Source organism: Drosophila grimshawi, unplaced genomic scaffold (genome assembly GCF_018153295.1).
Source record: "Drosophila grimshawi isolate 15287-2541.00 unplaced genomic scaffold, ASM1815329v1 contig_1369, whole genome shotgun sequence".
NCBI classification, from domain to species: domain Eukaryota; kingdom Metazoa; phylum Arthropoda; class Insecta; order Diptera; family Drosophilidae; genus Drosophila; species Drosophila grimshawi.
Genome location: NW_025062891.1, coordinates 7,005,790 through 7,025,603, shown reverse-complemented (window position 1 = coordinate 7,025,603; position 19,814 = coordinate 7,005,790). Strand labels below are relative to the sequence as shown.

Sequence of the window (19,814 nt, the reverse complement as noted above, 5' to 3'; positions counted from 1 at the left end):
AGCAGCAGCAGCGAACTCTCTCGACGTCGCGACGTCCACAACACGAGCGGGCCGAGCGAGCGATCATATTTATAAAAGAATCGCCGCGCCAAGTATTTCAAGCAGTCGCAGTCGCTCGCTAGAACAAACCAAAACCCAAAAATACGCGTAATACGCTCTAGTGGCCAAAGTATCTGTATCTGTAGCGGTAGCCGAGTCTGAGCATTCTGCAGTAACTCACTGTATCACTTGTAGCTAAAAACAAAACGCGTGCTCGCAAATAACAGAAACAAAAAATATATAAAAATCTCACATCCGTATCCGATAAAGCGAAATTTAAATACGTCAATACAACTTGAGTAGATCTGCAGCTGAAGCCCAACATAGTTTTTTTTCGTCTCCGTGTCGCGTTGTGAACATGTGCTCCAGCTAAATGTCGCAACACGTTGTATAAAAATCGAATCGAAGAAAACTAAAATTTCCACTGCTAGTAACTCCGCGAGAGTAAGAGAGAGAGAGAGAGAGAGAGAGAGAGAGAGAGAGAGAGAGAGAGAGAAAGAGACAGAGACAGAGAGATCTCTAATTGTGGATCAAAGAAAACCCGCGACGCACACATGACCACCACTTTGAATATGGTGAAAACTGGGAAATGGTATGGTAAGTAGCAAGAAAAAAAAAATTAAATTAAAGGTTAATTTTAATTTTAAATAAAATTCTTTATAGAGCGCTTATCGCTCTGCTCTACTATTTGCCCAAACGTGAACGTGTCTTGCTGTGTTTATATAAGTCTCGCGCCGAGTGCAATTTTCAATTGCCAGTAACAAAAAAACAAATAAATAAATAAATAAAACAGAATTTTGCTTGTTGCCGGAAACAGCTGCAACCCCAACAGCCATCAACCCCCCCGCTGCAACAACCAAGTGGAGCCTTCAAAGCTGCGGCTTTTTGCATATATGTACATGTGTCTAATGTACATTAATTCAACTTTTGTATCTACAGTTCGATTAATGCATCTACAAATGCCATATAAAGCAAATGAAGCGAACGTTAATTGCATTTGAAGTTTGCAATAGTTTGAAATATGGCTGAAAGCTTCAAGAATTTTGTGATTTACGAACGTTAGCAGCAAATCATTCATATATACATACATACATACAATATGTATATATATATATATATATTATTTTGTATGTGCTTGCATTTAAAACGACGACCTCCACTGCAGCTCATCCAAAAATATTTCTCAACTGCAATTGCAACTCTTCGCCGCAACCCGAACTCTTCAAGTTAACACACAAAAAAAAAAAGAACAAGAAACGAAATAAATTCAATTTTATACGATTTTGGCTGACAAATAAATTTTTAGCACGCTCAACGAAAATGATAAAAATAAACAAAATAAAAAAGTGTTTGGCTGACGCAAGGGGCGGTTTAGTGGGGGCCGTCAGGCAACGGAACCAGACGCAGTATTCAGCTTTTTCTCTGCTGCTTTTTTTTCTTACACTATACACAAGCGAGTGCCAATGAAACTGAAAATTCAAATTAGCAACTAAAGATATTGTGTAAAGAAAAACCAAATGATTAAACTCTGTTGAAATGGCGCGGCTGTAACGAAGCTTATCTTATGAGAGAGGGAGATAGCATGCGAAAGAGCGTGATCAAATCTGACCTTAAGACTTCTAGACAGAATCTATGAACAGTAAAAACAAATATGCCAATAAAATGTACAGCTCTTGTTTAGTTAATATTTTAAAATATTGCGACTTGGTAAATACTGTTATAAGCGGGTCTCATGGGGTTTTACACGCAGGTCCAGCACGTATATGTTTAGAAGGCCCTGCTGCATCGGTGAGTCGTCGTAGTAATTATCTAATCTGATAGACTGACATACTATATAACAAAAAAATAAAATAAAATAAAAGCAAAAACAAAAGCAAAAACTTAGTATGTAGGTTGACTATGTGAACGAACATATATACAAAAAGATTTCGTGTTGTTATTGTTCCAATTTATCGTGCTCGTTATGACCGACCGTACAGTTATTATTGGTGCCGTTATCGGTTATCAGCACTCGGAGGTTTGTTGATTTGTTAGTGTGTTATACGCCAAGTCCTTCGATCGCCACCCAATTATCGCATGACCATGAGCTGCAGCAGAATTAATACTCCACATATATACCTCATATGTATACTAAGTATACTTCTTTCCATGGGAGCACTGTAGAACCTCAGATTGACAATCAATCAAATATCAACTTCCATAGCAGCACATAAATGTTTTATTGATTGGAAATTTGTTGCACTTTCATTTATAAAGCAGCACAGATAATTAATTTGCTCATTTTGCTTTGCTGTACAACACCTTCCACCTCTCCCTCCCTCCCTCACTCTCTTCCTCTCTATCTCTCTCTCTCTTAAGAGTGTGTAAATTAACTTTTAAATAGACACAAGATAGGTGACTAAAAAATCACGAGCAAGTCAACAGTATGTGGATCATAAATTGTTTCGGCTACACCTCGCATACAAAGCGGGTCCAAGAAGCAAGGCAAGTCGGGGAGGGAAGGAAATACAATCATTGCGCAAATAAATCAAAAAACGTGTCACATGTGAAAGACAAAAAATATGTATAAAGAGTTTCAAAATTCCATTTAGTGATTCAGCTCAATAAACCGAGAAAGACCCAGTCTGAAGCAGATACAAAGAGTGAGCGAGGGGGGAAAGAGTGAGCAAATTGGTAAAGTCTCAAAGTTCAAGCATCGTCGAGTCGTCGAGTCGCGTCATTGTATTTTTGGCTCAATAATTGTTAATTATTGAGTCGAATTAATAATTATTAATAAACACTTCGACTGCTGGCAATGGCTGTTGGGCTTTTGAGAAAACGCCATGGGGCAGTTCAATAGACGCAATTACCTTGTAAGGCCGCGTTGCAAGGTTGCAAAATGGTGTTGTTGTTGTGCAACATTTACTGAAAACAGCTGCAACAAGAACTAAGTCTAAGCCCATTTATGGCAAGTGCGAGTCTAAAAATAAAATCGAAATTGAGCTCGAGCCACATAACTAAAATTAAAACGAGTTCGCACATTGACGACTACCTCATACACTGTTTTATCGTTTATTGATTTTTAGTGGCTCTTAAAATGTTATTGATAAAGTATTTTCAGATTTTTTCGGCATCAGGAACACAACTTTCAAAGTGGCTTTCTTAGCTATAAAACTGAAAGTGAATTTCATCGATTTAAGCATTGAGATATTTTCAGGTTTCATATAAGTAAATATTTCAAGTTTGAAGACTGATCATTGGCAAAAGCAATATACTCTCTTCGCTTTGGTATCAGAGTAAGCGAAAAAAATTCCCCGTTTCATTAAGCCAACAGCTGTGTTCGGTGGCCAATAAACTGACATCTGCACATGGCTATCGGCTGGCTGCCTCCAAGAGAGATCGTCACGTGCGGCTGCTTTGGGTCGAACGAGCGGCGAGCAATGCGCTTTCAGGTAGGGCGAGCGGAAGGAGGGCGGCCGATGCTATGCGATGCGATGCGATGCGAGGAGGCGGTCGCGTGTGGCTTTTAGCTGGTAGCTGAGCTGGTAGCTGGTAGCTGATAGCTGGTTTTCGCTATGGGTACAGCACCGTCGGCTGATGTGTTGCACTTCATTGAGGCGCGCAGGTCTCACGAGTAATTTACATTCACGAGTGGGCGTTGCATATGTATGTGTGTAGTGCGAGCGTGTGTGCGTGTGTGTGTGTGTGTGTGTGCGTGTGCGAGTGTGTGTGTGAGCAGCCACAACAAGATTTTGACACAGTGTTTTATAAATAAACGCGCCCCACATACAAGCAAGCCAAAGAGACTTACAAAGGTGGAGCAAGAACGAGAGAGAGAGAGAGAGAGAGAGAGATTGAAAGATATTGAGAGCGAGAGAGTGAGACAGAGAGAGTGAGAGAAGGAATGCATGTGTCTTGGCATTGATAAAAGCGCCACAAATTTCTCAAGTTGCGCCCCGGAGAGCAGCAGAGCAGCCAACAAATTTCCAACTGCTTACTTGCAATTCTCAACAACCAATTTTGAATTGCGAATATCGAAAGAGAATGCAAAGAAACAAGAGGGTGGAAGAATTTGAATATTTTGAACATTTTTACGATTGGATTTCGACAGTCATGCTAATTTGCCAATTTGTTCAGTTCATATTTTTGCAAGCAAGAATAATAAAATTGATTGATTGGTGATTGATTATAAAAAAAAACACATACAGCAATCATAGTGCACAAAAAACTATATATTTCATCAATTGGCTAAAAGTTAAAAATAATTTTAAAAAAAAATAATGATGACTCCTCTTATTTCTGGCAGTTCTTGTTTAAATGTTTTTTTTTTGTCCAAATATTAAATATTATTAGCCCTACCCATTTGCCTTAGTATTTATTGTATTTATGCTTGTGTTGCAGACAAAATCATTGGCGTGCGGCATGTGCAATGCATCCTGTGCTTCTTCTGCCTATCCCTGGCGTATGCGTGGCGCGTCAATCTCACCGTCGCCCTGGTGGCCATGTCAGAGCGGTCAAACCAAACTGGACTGGATGAGGATGTCATCGAGGGGGTAGGTGTTCTCAGCAATGGCAGAGACTGAGGCGAAGTTGTGCTTAAGACGTGTCTTTTTTTCTTCCTTCCTTCCTTCCTCGCAGAATTATAACTTTACGGAGTCTGAGAAATCCTATATGCAGAGCAGCTTCTTCTTTGGCTATATTGTGACCCAGATCCCTGGCGGCTATATTGCTCAGCGCTATGGTGCCAAGACGTTGCTGATGATGGGACTCACCGCCTGCGCAATTCTAACACTTCTCTCTCCGCTTTCCTTGAAGGTGGGCGGCTGGCAGGGGCTTGGGGCGGTGCGCTTCCTGGCGGGCTTAACACAGGGCGCAGTGCATCCGGCCACGCATTCGCTGTTGTCCAAGTGGGCTCCGGCCAATGAGAGGGGCATGATGAGCACCATTTGCTATTCGGGCTCTCAGTTTGGTACGATCGTAACGCTGGCCACAAGTGGTTATATTGCGCACTCGTTTACTAGCTGGCCCGGCATCTTTTATTGTGGCGGCGCCTGTGGCTTCCTCTGGGTGCTCTTCTGGTGGCGCTTTGCCTCGAGCACGCCGGAAACGCATCGCAGCATTACGCGGGAGGAGCTCAAGTACATTGAGGAGACACGCTCGGTGGGCAAAATGCAGGATGCACGCAAAATGGCTCCAACTCCGTGGGGCAGCATCTTTACTTCGATGCCGTTTCTGTCGCTGCTTATCGTTCACTGCACGCACATGTGGGGCTTCTGGACGCTGCTCACACAAATTCCCAGCTATATGAGAAACATCTATGAATTTAATATCGAGTCCAGTGCGCTGCTCTCCTCACTGCCCTACGCTGTCATGATGATACTCAGCTTCTTCTTCGTCTGGCTGTCCAAGGTGTTGCAGAATCAGAAATCTCTGTCGCTCTCCTTCAATCGAAAGTTCTTCAACTCCGTCGGCCACTGGATTCCCATGCTCTCCCTGATTGCCTTGGGCTATGTGCCCCGAGAGAATGAGCACTTGGCTGTGGCGCTGCTTACGCTGACTGTGGGCATTAGTGCAGCCACCTATCTGGGCTTTCAGGTCAACCACATCGATCTGTCGCCCAACTATGCGGGCACAATGATGGGCCTTACGAATGCTGCGGCGAATGTCATGAGTGCCCTAGCACCACTCGCTGTGGGTCATATCGTCAAAGATCCGGTAAGTGGACCATCTATCAGAATTCTGCGTATATGCAGCACAGGAATCATACTTAAAGAACTGTAGGGCTTTTGATATAGTTAAACCTGCTCACTTTTTATATCTGCATATATCCTCTTGCTAATTAGTTATTTGAAAATAATTTTAACTAATTTATTTATTCGATTTGATTTTGCAGAAAAATGTCAACGAATGGCGTACGGTATTTTTCTTGGCGGCCTTCTTCTATTTCATTGGAAATCTGCTGTTTGTGGTGTTTGGACGCACCGACGTTCAGTGGTGGGACTCGCCAGAGCCTGTCGATGAGGAGAGCGTGGAGGCGGGTGTGCCCTTGGCTCCAGACCAGCAGAATGGCCAAAAGATAATTGCCAAATCTTAAGCAGAACAGCGGTCAACTTAAGACATCCTCATGCTAAGTTGACTAAATATGGATAACAATAGTTTTACATGAGGTTGTCCTTGCTGTTGTTTTCTTTAATTAAGTACTACATTTGTAAGACAATAGCTGTAAATTAGTTGGTATAAGGGACAAGAGCGGAAATTGCCATAATGACGATCGCGTGCTTCCATTAGCGATATTAATAACAACATATGATAATTGTTTAGTTTATAGGCAGCATAAATTATTATTTGCAGTATTTTCCTACAATGTACATAAAACAATATACATACAAATGGTAATGTAAACAAAGGAAAACTAAAAAAAAAGCATAAAACAAAACGAAAAAAAAGCATAAGTATAAAAATTTAGTTGACAATGTAAATAGCATAAGTAAATAATTACGCCGCTCTATTAATTGTTATGTTTTAAATTGAAACTATACCTTAACTATCATAGTTATTATTCATTAGTTAATTAGTTAAATTAGTAATAAACAAACAACCAACTTGTGATGTACGAAAGAGAAAAGAAATGAACTAAAAAAGGCAGAAAAGAAGACATACATATACGTATAAATATATAAAGTCGGCAATTGAACCAGGCTGCAGATTTGTGTACAAATCAAATCAACAAAATCGTTAGTCTTTTTGCTTCGAGTACTTTTTGAATTTGATAACGTGCCAATCGATAGACGCGACTATCGGTAAGCAAACACAGTCACACTATTTGTCCCGCTGTGTTTGCTTCCCGATAGTTTGTAGCGATAGCTGCGTCTATCTCATTCATACGGCAGGGCCAAACCAGCTGTTTACTAACCAGAACAATGTAATAACAAAAACCCACAAAAGCAAAACGCAACGTAAGCAGCGTCGCAGCCACGCATTTAAATTCTTGTTTGTTAACAGCATCGCATTATCAGTTGCGCGAAATGCATAGAATCGCAAGCGACGCCATTGCATACACAACAAAGCAACGGCAATAATTCAAAGGAGACGCCCACAACAATGGTTCTTCGCTGTTTTGAGTGCTGCAGTCGCACAGGCTATGACAGCATTGGCAACACAGGTGAGCGATAACCTTTGCTGCAGTCATGCATTTTGTTATCATATTCGTGTAATGCTTGGAAGTATTTTAGGGCTGTTGACTAGAGAATTGAGACGTGTAAAATATACTCGTGTTTACCTTTGAGGTAGTTTTACGATGTTTAAGTCATGATAATTCCCGGATACAATGTCTATCTGGGCTAACCTTTCTAGGGTTTGTTCTAACGGACACAATTTTAAAATTACTGCATAGGGCTCTACCAAATTTTATTTAAGCTCGAGTTTTTGCATTCTAACTAAGTATCTTTAAATATCAATATAAGTCTTTATTTCCTCACAGTTTTAGAGTAACAGTCTACAAATTATTGCTTTAAACTCACAGTTGAAGTTATACTAAATATTGGTAGAATAGAGAATAGAGAAGTGTTCATCACTTCAAAAGTCAAGCTAAAAGGCCTCCAAATTAGTACTATTTTTTAAAAGTTTCCTCAACACATTATTTAACTAATACAGATCATAACGGAAACAATCAAATAAATATAATTATAATTCGTGTTCATTTTTGCAGGACCACGTTTCGGAGTGCGTCATCTGCAATGTATTTTAGTATTCTTTGGCCTTGCTGTGGCTTATGGAATGCGCGTCAATTTGTCGGTGGCCATTGTGGCCATGACGGACAAGAATGCGACAAATCCGGATTTTCCCGAATTCGATTGGGATGAGAGCATCAAGTCGTATCTGCTGAGCAGCTTCTTTTGGGGCTATGTGGTGACACAGGTGCCAGGTGGCTATCTATCGTCCATATTCGGAGCGAAATATATGCTCTTCTTTGGAGTGTCCTTTTGCTCCTTATTGGCACTGCTGACGCCCTACTTTGCGCTCAATGGTGGCTGGAAAATGGTTATACTGCTGCGCGCCATTCAGGGTCTCTGCCAGGGCGTCATCTTTCCCTCTACACATACATTCCTCTCGAAATGGGCGCCGGCCGATGAGCGCGGACGCCTTGTCGGCTATTGCTATTCGGGCTCACAGTTTGGCACCGTGGTCATGCTCTCCGTGAGTGGATATATTGCGTCCTCATCGCTGGGCTGGCCGAGCATATTTTACATATCCGGCGGTGCGGGCATCCTGTGGGCCCTGATCTGGTTATATTTCTGCGCCAGCACGCCAGCACAGCATGCTACAATTACGCCCAATGAACGACGATACATTGAGACCTCGGGCCAGCTGCGACGCGCTTCGGATGCGGGTCGTGAGGAGTTTGAACCACGTCAGAACCTACGCACTCCTTGGTTGAGCATTTTAACTTCGCTACCATTCCTATCCTTGCTTGTGGCCCACTGTGCCAACAACTGGGGATTCTGGACGCTGCTCACTCAGATTCCGACGTTTATGAAGAACGTGCTGGGCATGGACATCAAGAACAATGGACCGCTCTCGGCGTTGCCGTACTTTGTCATGATCATACTCACCTGCGGCTTCATCTGGTTGTCGGATGTGCTGAAGCGACGCGGCAGTACAATGTCCCTAGGTTTTTCGCGCAAGCTCTTCAACTCGCTAGGCATGTGGCTGCCCATGTTGGCACTGCTTGGGCTGGGTTTCATCACAAAAGGAGCGGGCAACGTGAGGCTGGCAATTGTACTGCTCTGCTTGGCGGTGGCAACCAATTCCGCTTGCTATTTGGGCTTCCATGTGAATCACATCGACCTGTCACCCAATTTCGCTGGCACTTTGATGGGCATCACAAACTGTGCAGCGAATGTGATGAGTATTTTAGCGCCGTTGATCGTTGGACTGATAGTCAGGGATGAGGTAAGTTGGCCACATCAATTGGTAGTTGACGCAACTAATCCTTTTGTTGCCTTGCAGACAAATCCTTCGCAGTGGCGCATTGTTTTCTACATCACCTCGTTTGCCTACTTTTTCGGCAACTTGGTATTCATCGTCTTTGGACGCTTCAATGTACAGTCCTGGAATAGCCCGGGTGCACAGCAAGAGCGCACGCCTAGGGATGCGACTGGGCATGTGGATGTGGATGGGGATGAGGAAGCTGAACGGGCGCCTCTAATTGATTCCTAAATAATCGAATTTACCATATTTGGAGTGAGCGCATGAAACTGATGTACCTTATTGTTGGGTATTATATGGAATTGATCGTCGCTATTTTATGTTATACTACAATATAGAAACTATTACAATTACTAATTATACACGACAAATTATTATACACTTATTGAATAAATATGAAACGCTTTTTATGTGCTTATCGAGAAACGGAGAACGACTTGTCTATTTTTGGAATTATTTTATGTCAGCTACTTTTCGCAATCCGTGCCCATTTAATATATTTTTTTAAACTTTTAATAGAAACATTATATGACTCTTACTCGATTACAGAATCAGTTCCTTATGTAGTTAGAGTTTTATTCTCTATTGACCATTTTCAATTAATATTCTGACTTAGTTGTATATAACTTTTTCTAAACAATATGTGACTACAGTTCGTAACATTTTTGTTTTTCTTTTTAGAGGGCGAACGAAAGCGAAAAACGAAAAATTCTTGTTAGGTCAGAAAATAATATTGGCTTAGATACGCATAAATATGGCTGAGATATGAACTCATTTTGATATACCTTCGACCTTCTGCATGTATATTTAAAATTGTAAAATAATGATTGTTATAGGCCAAAGGAAATCCGAATAGGCTAAGGATTTTTCCAAACATATCACCAGTAAACAATTTGACTGAAATCCAGCGTGGCAAATCCTTAGAGTTTAGCCTCTAGCAAGGAAAATTACAAATGTAAGCCATCTCGGGATACAGCAGAGATATAGCCACCACTTCCCCTTGTATGCTCTTCTGGATTCCCTTAAAATGCAACTTGATTTATTATGTAACGATTTCGATTGTTTATTTGTTAGTTCTCATTATTATATTGTACAAATCTTATACTGCCTATGTGATATTATGCATTAAGTAAGAGTATTCTAAGCTACTAATTTATTTGAACTACTACATTTACTACAAAATTTCGAATACATATAGAATATGATAAATAAGTACATAAGTATATATGTAAGTATTTATAAATCTATATTCGCTTAAGCCTTAAAACATATTCGTATAGTTAAAGCTAAGTAATTACTAGCGAAATTGTGGCGGAGAAGTGGAAACTTTGGAGCGTTTTGCGCTGTGCTGTGCTGTGCTATGCTGACTACGCGATCCGGTCAAAATGCAGGCGTAGCCTCACGTCTCGATATCCTGCCCACGTATCGTTGTCCGTATTTACATGTGGAGCATTTGGGCTCCCTCTACGCTCAGTGAAGTTTGTGGTTGGAGGGCAGATCCTCGGAGCGTATGCAGCGGCCGCGATAGCAAATCTCTGTCTCGGAGGTAACTTTGGTTGAGGTGGACGTCGCATAGACAACATGCTCCATTAGATCCTTGTGGAAGTTGTCCCTGGTGGCAGCAGTGCTGCTAGCCGGCATCTCCGTGGCCGCCAGCGTACTGCTCTCTGTGGGCGTCACTGGCTTCGTACGCTTGATGCTCGTGTACTCCTGACGACGTTTGCCGACAGCCGCCAGAGCACCAGCGGCCGCCTCATCATCGCTCTCCTCGATGGCGAACAGATCGTGCAGCTGTTGTCGCACCTCCGAGAAGATGCTCGGTTGCGTTTCCAAGTCATCGACATCGGCTGCTGTGTCCATGCGACGGGTGGCGCTCTCCCCGCTCATCGCGGGCGTTGTCGCCAGGGTTGTCAGATCCGGTGTCCTGGAGGTGGTTACCTCATACTCTTCGGGTGTGCTGGGCGCGGCTGCTGTGGTGGTCATCATCTCAACCTCAGCGACAGTTGTTGGCGCTTCGGTAGTTGGCAACAATGGGGTTGTTGTCTTTTGTTTCTCCTCCATTTCAGCGGTGGTAGAGTACAGCGAATTGTAGAGTTGTGGACCCAAATTCTGTGATTCGGCTGTCTCGAAATTCTCGCCATTATCTGTGCCGCCTGAGACGCGAGTTTTCTTCCACTTGCCACGCCTATTGACGCGTCCAATTGTGCTGCTGGTAGGCAACTCCGTGGCCAGTTCCTCGGGCGCTTTTCCCATGACCTCCTCCAGTAGCTCCGCAAACGATTTTTCGGGTCTGCAATGAAGAGATAGGGAATCAGATTTGTCCGTTTATTAATTACAGCTGTGGACAAGCTCACTTCAAGTTGGGCGCCATGAGAGAGGGCGTAGTTCGCTTTCCAGCGGATCCACCAAGATTGGCAGCTACGTTGAACTCGTAGGTTTCTGGTTGATCCGTGGGTCCAGCCGTCACAATCTCTGGCTCATTCTCGAAATTGTGTGATTCACTCTTGCCGGAGCCATATTTGGGATTGAGAGGCTTGAAACTGTTTGTGTTGCTCGCAGTGTTGCTGTTGACCGTCTCGGACGCTGGTGACCATTGAGACTCCTGTCCCTCCAGCTGGAAGGGTTGCTTATAGCGACGACGTGGCGTCAGTGGTGCTTGCTGTGAGTGAACTATTAGTAGTTGACTCTTTAAGAGCAGCTGCTGGCTTACCTCCTTCACCTTCTCGGGCTGTTCCTGATGGTAGCGACTCAGTTTGCGCAGATGCTGTCTCGGAGTAACGGGCTCCTCTGCCTCATCGGGCGCGGTTGTGGACGAGGCCGGATGCGCGGGACGACGCTGACGTTGACGCACCTTGACCACCCGACGTGGCGGCAGGCGTGAGCGAATCTGTAATAAGGAGCAGTCCTTCAGTTTTTAAAGAACTAAAAACAGGTTAGGATGCTTACGGATGGGCGCTCCTCTGAAGGCGTTGTGGTGGTCACAGATGGCTCCGTTGTTGTGGTAGTGCGCACTCTGGGATAATTGCGACGGATGAAGGGTGAACGACGCGTCGTTGTTGTCACAGGCGCCTCAGTGGTTGTCCTTACGGTGGTGCTGGTAGTCGTGGTTGTAGGTGCTGCGGTTGTTGCCAGTGTGGTGAAAATGGGGCTCACTTCGTTACGGACAATCGCCTCTGTGGGATTGAGGTCCTCCTGGTTGGGAAAGTAGCCCGGTCCATAGTTGTCCTTTGAGAACTCATTGTAGTGTTGTGCTATCTGCATGGGCTCTAGCTCTAGGCTGGGTGGATATACGGATCCTTGCTCGCCCTGATCGATGCTATTGCTGGGCGTGACAGTGTAAACCTGTTGCGACTCCGACGCGGGTCCTTCGGTGCTGCCCACATCATAGGCACCGGGTATTGCCGTGGGACTGGTGGGACGACGAGATGGTGCCTTAAAAACTGGATAATTCTGATTCAGCACGTCGCGTTGGTAATCCAAATCCTGATCCACAGTGGGCTTGTCATTCTTCGAACCCTTGTGGTGCTTCTTCCTGGTCTTGAGCGTATGACGCTCCTCATTGGTAGGCTGATAGCGAATGCGATTAGGATTGCGTAGCAGAGGATTACGCGAGGTAGCCGGACGCCTTGTGGTGCTCGGAGATTCCTCGACATTATCGACGTTGCCTCTGTTGCCATATGGACGACGAATGCGATGCGTTGGCTGCTTGGAGCTGCTTTCGGACTCCGAGTACGACACCGATGATGTCGTCACTACCTTGGTGACTGCTGGCTTGCGCGTGCGCAACACTGGACGGCGAGTGGGACGCGTTTCCGGCTCGGGTTCGCTCAGTGGCGTCGTTGGGGCAGCAAGTTTGTCCTTCTCCTGCAGATTGTTGACCAGACCGGGAATATCAGGTGTCAACGCAGGGAGTTCGGAGGGTATATGATACGGATTCGGATCGAACTCCACATTGCTGTTGTCTAAGACCTCGTTCTGATTGTAAATGGGTCGATGGTTGAGTGGCGCCTGCTGCTCCACATTGTAGCCAACATCGGAGGTGGTCACTGGCGTATAGAGGCTCAACCGGTGTTTGGTCTTTTGTGTCGTTGTGGGCAATGGGACATCGTAGTCTGGCGAAGTGGGTGTGTACTGCAGTTGTTCGAAAGGTGGATTTGTGGTTAGTGGACGCTGGCGGAAGGCATCCTGTTGGCGGAAATACTGCTTCATACGGTGTTCCTCCTGCTGCACAGTACTTGAAGTGGGTGGTCGTGTCGTGAGGCGTGGCAGTGGCTCCGGTGCAAGCTGTGGTGCTGTCTCGAACTGTGGATAGAGCTGGCCATTTGAGCTGGGGAACTCCACCTGTGGTCGCGAGCCGTAGGTGAAGAGCGTCTGTGGTGTAGCTGTTGTTGATGTTGAGGTGGTCGAAGTGGTTGTGGTGGTGCTGCTGCTGGTTGAGCTGCTTGTAGAGGGGCTGGCCTTTGTGCTGAGCGAGCTGAAGAAGTCATCGCCACCGATTTGATTGAGGGTGTCGAAGGGATTGGGCGTCTTGGCGGGTGCTCGATAAACGGGCGGCTCTACGGCGACATGCTGAGGTCGCTTCTTCTTATGGCGTTCCTGCTTGACGGAATGCTTGGGCGGCGCAGCAGCTCCCTCCTGATTACCATCCTGCACATAATAGTAGCTGAATTTGTTTCCACGGGTGGGCGCTGGTCCCGATTGTGTAGTGCTCTCGAAGGGATTGCGTGTGCTAGCCGCTGGCGTGGCATAAGGACGCTGTGTGCGCAGAGGTTGCTCCTGAATGGAGGCACTGTCCTTGGCCCGATTGATAACAATGGAGCCGACATGCGGCTCAGGCAGTAGAATCTTATTGAATCCATTGGGCGTGCGATAGCTAAGCGGTGCCACAAAGAATGATACGTCGCCGAGATCACGCGAATGCGTCAGTTGCGAGAGATAGGGCAGATCGAACTTCACATAGCCATCCGGTATTGACATTCCAGCGGGTCCTACAAAAATGTCAGGTGTCTGTTTCGTAGGCGCATCAATGACCGAAATGGAGCGGGCATTGCGCAGGGCAGCAACCACATCGGATTGCGTGGGTCGCGCATTGGGACGCAGAAGAAACATTGCTAGCGGTGGCTGATGAGCCTTCGGCTTAGGCTTGACCGTGGTGAACTGGGATTGAGCCTGAGCTTGTGGCTGCTGATGTTGTCCGAAACTCTGGAAGATGTGCTGTGGCTGTGTGGTAGTGCTGGTGCTGGTACTGGGTCGTGTGGTGGTACCGGAGCCGAAGTAATCACTGCCTACACTCGGATCCTGTGTGTAGAACTGATTGATCTGATAAGGATTGACAGGGGGTAGGCCAGCATTGACATTGAACTTGTTTATCTCAAAGTTGCTGTTCGAGCCGAGACCCGAGGATCCTTGAGACTGTTGACGCTGCTGATTGTATAGGGTATCGTAGGGTACGTAAAGCAGTTGCACCTCCTGCTGATTGTTAACAGACGATGCTGCCGACGGCGATGACTGTTTATTTAAGCCAAACAAGTTTTCCGGTTCGGGATCCACGGGAAACACTTGGGGTGTAACGCTTTGCAGGGAAGCCTGAGTGGGTAAGGGTTTACCATGAGTCTTCAGAGGGTGTACATCCTGTATATAGTTCTGCTGGTGCAGAGGCTTGCTCAGCGGTTTCTGGGGTAGCGTTTGAAAGTCGGAGAAACGTTGCTGTCCCTGCTGCCCGAAGAGTGAAGGTGGACTGAAGAGCGAGGATGGTGCAGGTAGGCCAGCACCACCAAAGGAATGCTGGATCTGATATCCTGTTTGCAGTGTTGGTGGCGCGTTAGCCTGATTGCCCTCATTGTGGAAGGGCATCTCGAACTTGAAGAACGACTGCGACGTGGGCTCCTGCCCAATCGAGCTGCTCTTCAGTGGCGGTGGTCCCTGGTGGCGCAACTGCAACGCCTGTGGTGCTCCATTTGAATAACGTTGGAAATTAAATGGAAAGTCAAATTGCCCGGCAGTTGGCTTGTTCAAATCACCAAAACGAGCGCTTGGCGGAAAGGATTGTGAATAGGTCAGAACGCGTCCATTCCCCGAGCGATCTTTGCTACTGTCATCCAGCGGCTGCGCTAGCGGCACCCAGTCCAAGGAATCCGTGTCGGGGCCACCAATAGATTCCAGCTGTCGCGACCATTTCGTGGAGGATTCCTGCTGCGTCTGTCCATAGGTGACCGTGGCCAATAGGCCAAGCCAAACGGCTAAGAGTTGCATGCGTCGCTTCATAGTCAAAGTGCCTGGAATGAAGCAGAAGAAGCGGGGGAAGGGTGTAATGAGTATGATGTGGCCAAAGCAAGAAATAAAAAAAAGTTGAATACTTTGTAAATACACTGGTTTTAGACTAGTATATAGACTCAGCTACTGGTGATGATCAATTATGGGATTGAAGATGTCTTCTCCACCAAATTGTTATACTCCCAGGAAGGTTATTATAAGCACAAGAATTATGTAACAAGTGGGTTAAATTTGCGAGACGAACCGACAAGGGCTTAAATTTAGTTATTACCAGCTAACAATTTCATCATAGAGTTGGATTTGTGGTGAGGGCTTGCTTTGGACTTTAAAAGCAGTTCAACTAATTCCGGTTCACAAGGGGCATACGAGATCGGTCTCTGGTCGCCACTTTCAATCAAAATGGATATTGTTATGATAGATTCTAGTCACGACACTTGCATAACGTTGGAAGCAAGGTCAGTGGGCAACAATTCTACTGATTTGCATTTGCTGGAATGTGAAACCTGTTGTTCAGACGGGGCAGGTGAAAGGTTGCTCAACCAGCAACAGCAACAATAACAAATCAATAATTGCCGGCGAGCAGCAGTAGCCGGTCTTGGACTTGGCCAAATGCAGTTGGCAATTGAGCAAGTCTGCAACTGCAACTGGTCGGCCTAGCTAACGGTCCATAACTGCCATCAAATTGCCATAATCGTGCACTTGTTTCCATTTGGTCATTGCGAGAAATTGCACTAAGTCTAAACAGTATCTATAATTACAATTGCAACGATGATGATCACTGAACAGTGATCAATGTTGAATGTTCGGTGAACCGCTCAACTATCAAATGATTTCCTTATTGTCGCTGACTGAATTTGCATAAATTAATGTTATGTTAATTTGACTTGGCTGGGCAGATTTAATTGCATCATCATTATCATATAGACAAGAGTCCAAAACGAAAGTCAACTGACCACAAATAGATGGATGGGTTCATCATGTGAGCAAGTGTGCAAGTCAGCAAGTGGTCAACTGATCAACTAACTGGATAACTGCAGCTGTGATCACTTTCGTTTTCACTTTTCCACTGCATTAAATGTGCACAAGTCTTCTTATATACATATACATATATATATATATATATATATATGCGTATGTATGTGTGCTGTTATTGTTACCGTTGCTAAGATGAGAAATGCACATGCTCATAACGGATGCCACAAGATGGTCAGACCAGACAACAGACAACAGAAAACAGACCCGGCCTGGCCTGGCCTGGCCTGGCTCTCGATTAAATGGGTTAAACGAAAGCAAAAGCTGCATAAAGAAGCAAAACAAGTAGAATGATCTACTTGAGGGTATACGACTGGGGAATACTCTGTATACAGTCCAAATATACAATCTTATCTGTTCGATCGTCGATTAAATATTTCTATACAACAACAAATCTAATTTCGTCGCGGTGATGCATTTAAAAAAGTAAAGTAATCTGCTCTTGCTTGTGCTTAATTATACCATACTTGATAACACCAAAGATTATAGATATATGTATATATATACAATAATCATTTAACCTCTGAAACCTTCGAGCTGTGATGTGTACATATATCGAATATTGGCTGGCAAACAGATGTGTAAGATTTGTTACTTCTGCCCGGTACAACTGGAAGATACGCTTTCCATATTCTTTTTTAATATCTACAGGGTATAGGAGTAAAAAGATAAAATGAAGTATCGTAATAGCAGCAGAAACGGAACGTAAGACTCCGACTAGTCGACTAGGAGCAAGAGCGAGCGGGATTCATGCGGGTCTACAAGCCTACAGGTGGCACAGTGAAAGAAGAAAGAAGAAAGTTCAAAGAGAGAGACAGAGAGAGAGAGAGAAAGAGAGAGAGAGAGAGAGATAGAGGCGGAGAGAGTGAAAGACGGAAAGAGAGCTAGCAGCCAAATGATAGAAATTAGACACACTTGCGGTCACTTTTGTTTTGTCAGCAGGAAGGAGGAGTCGACGGTGGTGCATGGGGGCGGGGGGAAGTCTGTTAGCCAAACCCGTTGTCACACCCGAGTAACTCCAAATAGACATTGGCCTGCACTTGCATTGATGTATGTATATGCATTTATATTGTATAGCAGTGTATTGTGTATTTATTTGTATGTGTGCACCTGTGTATCTTTCAATGAAAGTGAAATGTGACAATGCCCTCAGTTAAAAGACAGTCGTAACTTTTAGTGGATTTCCCTTTCATTTGCTAGCACACATCTGGTCGTCTTAAAGAAAGTTAACCATATCGCTTCTGGGCGTTTCGATCTTGTGGTTTTTATTTTTTATTTTTTGGTTTGGTTTAGCCTTGAATTAATTGCAGCTGTTGCTGGTCAGCTTAATGGCGCTGCGGTTGGCCAGCCAGAGAGTCAGCCGGATGTGCTCTACCTTTTGGCCCAAGCTTACCAAGTTTGCAGGCGTGCTCGACGAAAACAATAAGCGGCTTACAAATCCGTTCCAGCCTTAAAACCCTGTTCAATTACGTCGCAATAGCCGATTTCAATTTGTGCGTAATTGGATCAAATCTTCTGGCATTGACATTGCTTCATTGACTGTCTTGATTGCCTGGGTGTGTGTGGCTCCATTCAATTCAATGCGACACGCCCACACCGGCAACAGGGTCGCGCCCATACATAAAAAACAAAAATAACTCACCATAAACAGCGGCAACTACAATGCAATTTCAAGTGTCCAAATGAGTTTCGTTTTGTTTCTTAATGTTTTTGTTTTTTAGCTGCTTGGGGAAACTGCAAAGAGAAATATGCAAATAATGTCGAATTAGTGTTGAAAACATTACAAAATAATGAGCAAAATAAAACTTAGTTTATAATGACAGCTTGAAATACTCTTAAACATTTTATGTGCATTTTTATTTAAGTGCTCCTATGTAATATATATTTGGTTCAAGCAGACATAGCGTGAAGACATATATATATATAATACAATAAACATCAGATGCTCAACGCTTTATTTCTTAATAGTGTCAAAAACAGTGTTTATATATTTCTAATAAATTTATTCAACTTGTATACGCAAATCAAATATTTTTTCAATCCTCACATTATTGTTCCAAGTGCTTGTTAAATCTTAAGTCATATAATTCTCCATTAGAGTATTTGTTTGTGCATAATGATGGTATTGAACGGTTAATGCACAACAAGTAGTTAACTGAAGCCCTCTCAGTGTGATTTTGTAATTCAGCAAACAATGTATATTCAGATACGAATGCAAATATCAACACAGATATAAATATAAAACTCGAATGCGAGCTAAGTTTTTAATTGCATATGGACAACAAAATCAACGCCTTCGTTTTAATTTTTTGTTGACTCGTTGGTTGCCACGCTTTGTTGGCCTCTACAGCAGCTGTGTGTCGGCATGGGTGTGGGACTTGCTGAAATACTTGAAGCAACGCCTGCAGATAAAGATACTTATGTGTCCAAATGATTCAAGCCCGCAAAAGTGCAGTTGAAACAGTGCTGAATTTATCAGAGCAAGTCGAACGCAATGCGACTCGGAGGCTGCACGTTTGGCAATGGGCCCAACCAAAAAATGCGTCTGTCTTTGGGGGCAGGCAGTAACTAAGCCGAGTGCTCAAATTATGAGTCAACTGTTTTTCCCATTTTTCCAATTGGCAATTGACAATTGCCAAAATGACGGCCAACTAATTGAAATGCAATGCCCTCGATTGCAACACACATGAAATAATTGTTGTAATGGAAAAAATTGACCTGATTGAATAAAACGAATTTCATAATAAAAATACTCTTGCTTGTGTTTAATTTAAAGGTGATTCATACATAAAAGATACTGAATGCTGTTAAATCTGAATGCTAATTAAATAATATAGGTAGCTTTATAATACTCCAGTTCAATTTTGGTCAAATGTGCCAAATGATTGACATCATCATCAGCCAAAGGCAGATATAAATATAAATCTGGTTATTAAACAACATAATTTTTCGCTTGTTTCTTTGATGGTCCTGTTGTGTTGCGCACATTTTATAATTAGAGACTTCCATTAATAACATGTATACTTTTTGTATATTTTACAACAAAATTACATTACCCGATGCAGGTATATCCCAAATAACGAGCTTGTATTTTTAAAAAATTGTTTGCACAATCGGCGCCACATTAACAATTAACTGAGAGTTGAGTTACACGTGTGACTGACTAGCTATCTGACTGTCTGATTATCTGCTTCATTATGAGCATACATATCTTGGCTGTAACTGGCATACATAGCATGGCAACAAATAATGTCGTTACACATTTGGGTTCACGCAGATCAAAGAGATTTTTATTTGGCTCACCAGTTTCCAAAAAACCAAAACTGCAATTCATCAGTCGAAAATCGCAATCTGTGTCTGGTTGTCTTGGGTTAGCCAATTACTCAGCCGGAGCTGTTTTGAAGTTAGGAGCAGGCAAATTTATGGCAATATTATTGGGCCTGTCAGCCCCGTTCCCCCTTTGCCGCGTCGAGGCCAAAAGGGGCAACGACAATGTAAAATTT

At 43.9% G+C, this 19,814-nt stretch overlaps 3 protein-coding genes across 4 annotated transcripts; 2 read left to right on the top strand and 1 right to left on the bottom strand.

The window, feature by feature from the left end:
- Positions 1-103: 103 nt before the first annotated feature.
- LOC6559425 (putative inorganic phosphate cotransporter) lies at positions 104-6,750 on the top strand. Its single transcript, XM_001987704.3, has 4 exons — positions 104-636; positions 4,420-4,571; positions 4,657-5,733; positions 5,912-6,750. The coding sequence occupies exons 1-4, from the start codon at positions 594-596 to the stop codon at positions 6,110-6,112; spliced, it is 1,473 nt and encodes a 490-aa protein (XP_001987740.1). The 5' UTR covers positions 104-593; the 3' UTR covers positions 6,113-6,750.
- A 154-nt stretch (positions 6,751-6,904) lies between these two features.
- LOC6559424 (putative inorganic phosphate cotransporter) lies at positions 6,905-9,432 on the top strand. Its single transcript, XM_001987703.3, has 3 exons — positions 6,905-7,180; positions 7,727-8,970; positions 9,028-9,432. Exons 1-3 carry the CDS (start codon positions 7,120-7,122, stop codon positions 9,235-9,237), a joined length of 1,515 nt encoding a protein of 504 aa, XP_001987739.1. The 5' UTR covers positions 6,905-7,119; the 3' UTR covers positions 9,238-9,432.
- A 618-nt stretch (positions 9,433-10,050) lies between these two features.
- LOC6559423 (mucin-5AC) lies at positions 10,051-18,027 on the bottom strand. 2 transcript variants are annotated; one of them, XM_032735048.2, is made up of 5 exons: positions 17,954-18,027; positions 11,953-15,281; positions 11,717-11,893; positions 11,361-11,665; positions 10,051-11,296 (listed from the first exon to the last, which is right to left on the bottom strand). In XM_032735048.2, exons 2-5 carry the CDS (start codon positions 15,268-15,270, stop codon positions 10,477-10,479), a joined length of 4,620 nt encoding a protein of 1,539 aa, XP_032590939.1. In that variant the 5' UTR covers positions 15,271-15,281; positions 17,954-18,027; the 3' UTR covers positions 10,051-10,476. The 2 variants fall into 2 exon arrangements, with proteins under 2 accessions (XP_032590939.1, XP_043070238.1); XM_043214303.1 differs by lacking the exon at positions 17,954-18,027 and adding an exon at positions 17,422-17,441 and having other exon boundaries at positions 10,063-11,296.
- Between the last annotated feature and the right edge of the window lie 1,787 nt (positions 18,028-19,814).

Bases quoted from the DNA above. Each gene is read 5' to 3' on its own strand.
- LOC6559424 (XM_001987703.3), top strand. From the start codon at position 7,120: ATGGTTCTTCGCTGTTTTGAGTGCTGCAGTCGCACAGGCTATGACAGC. The intron at 7,181-7,726 runs GTGAGCGATAAC...TCATTTTTGCAG, and splicing joins TGACAGCATTGGCAACACAG to GACCACGTTTCGGAGTGCGT. The intron at 8,971-9,027 runs GTAAGTTGGCCA...GTTGCCTTGCAG, and splicing joins GACTGATAGTCAGGGATGAG to ACAAATCCTTCGCAGTGGCG.
- LOC6559423 (XM_032735048.2), bottom strand. From the start codon at position 15,270: ATGAAGCGACGCATGCAACTCTTAGCCGTTTGGCTTGGCCTATTGGCC. The intron at 11,894-11,952 runs GTAAGCATCCTA...TCCTTATTACAG, and splicing joins CTTCAGAGGAGCGCCCATCC to ATTCGCTCACGCCTGCCGCC. The intron at 11,666-11,716 runs GTAAGCCAGCAG...GTTCACTCACAG, and splicing joins AGCCCGAGAAGGTGAAGGAG to CAAGCACCACTGACGCCACG.
- LOC6559425 (XM_001987704.3), top strand. From the start codon at position 594: ATGACCACCACTTTGAATATGGTGAAAACTGGGAAATGGTATG. The intron at 4,572-4,656 runs GTAGGTGTTCTC...CCTTCCTCGCAG, and splicing joins ATGAGGATGTCATCGAGGGG to AATTATAACTTTACGGAGTC. The intron at 5,734-5,911 runs GTAAGTGGACCA...TTGATTTTGCAG, and splicing joins GTCATATCGTCAAAGATCCG to AAAAATGTCAACGAATGGCG.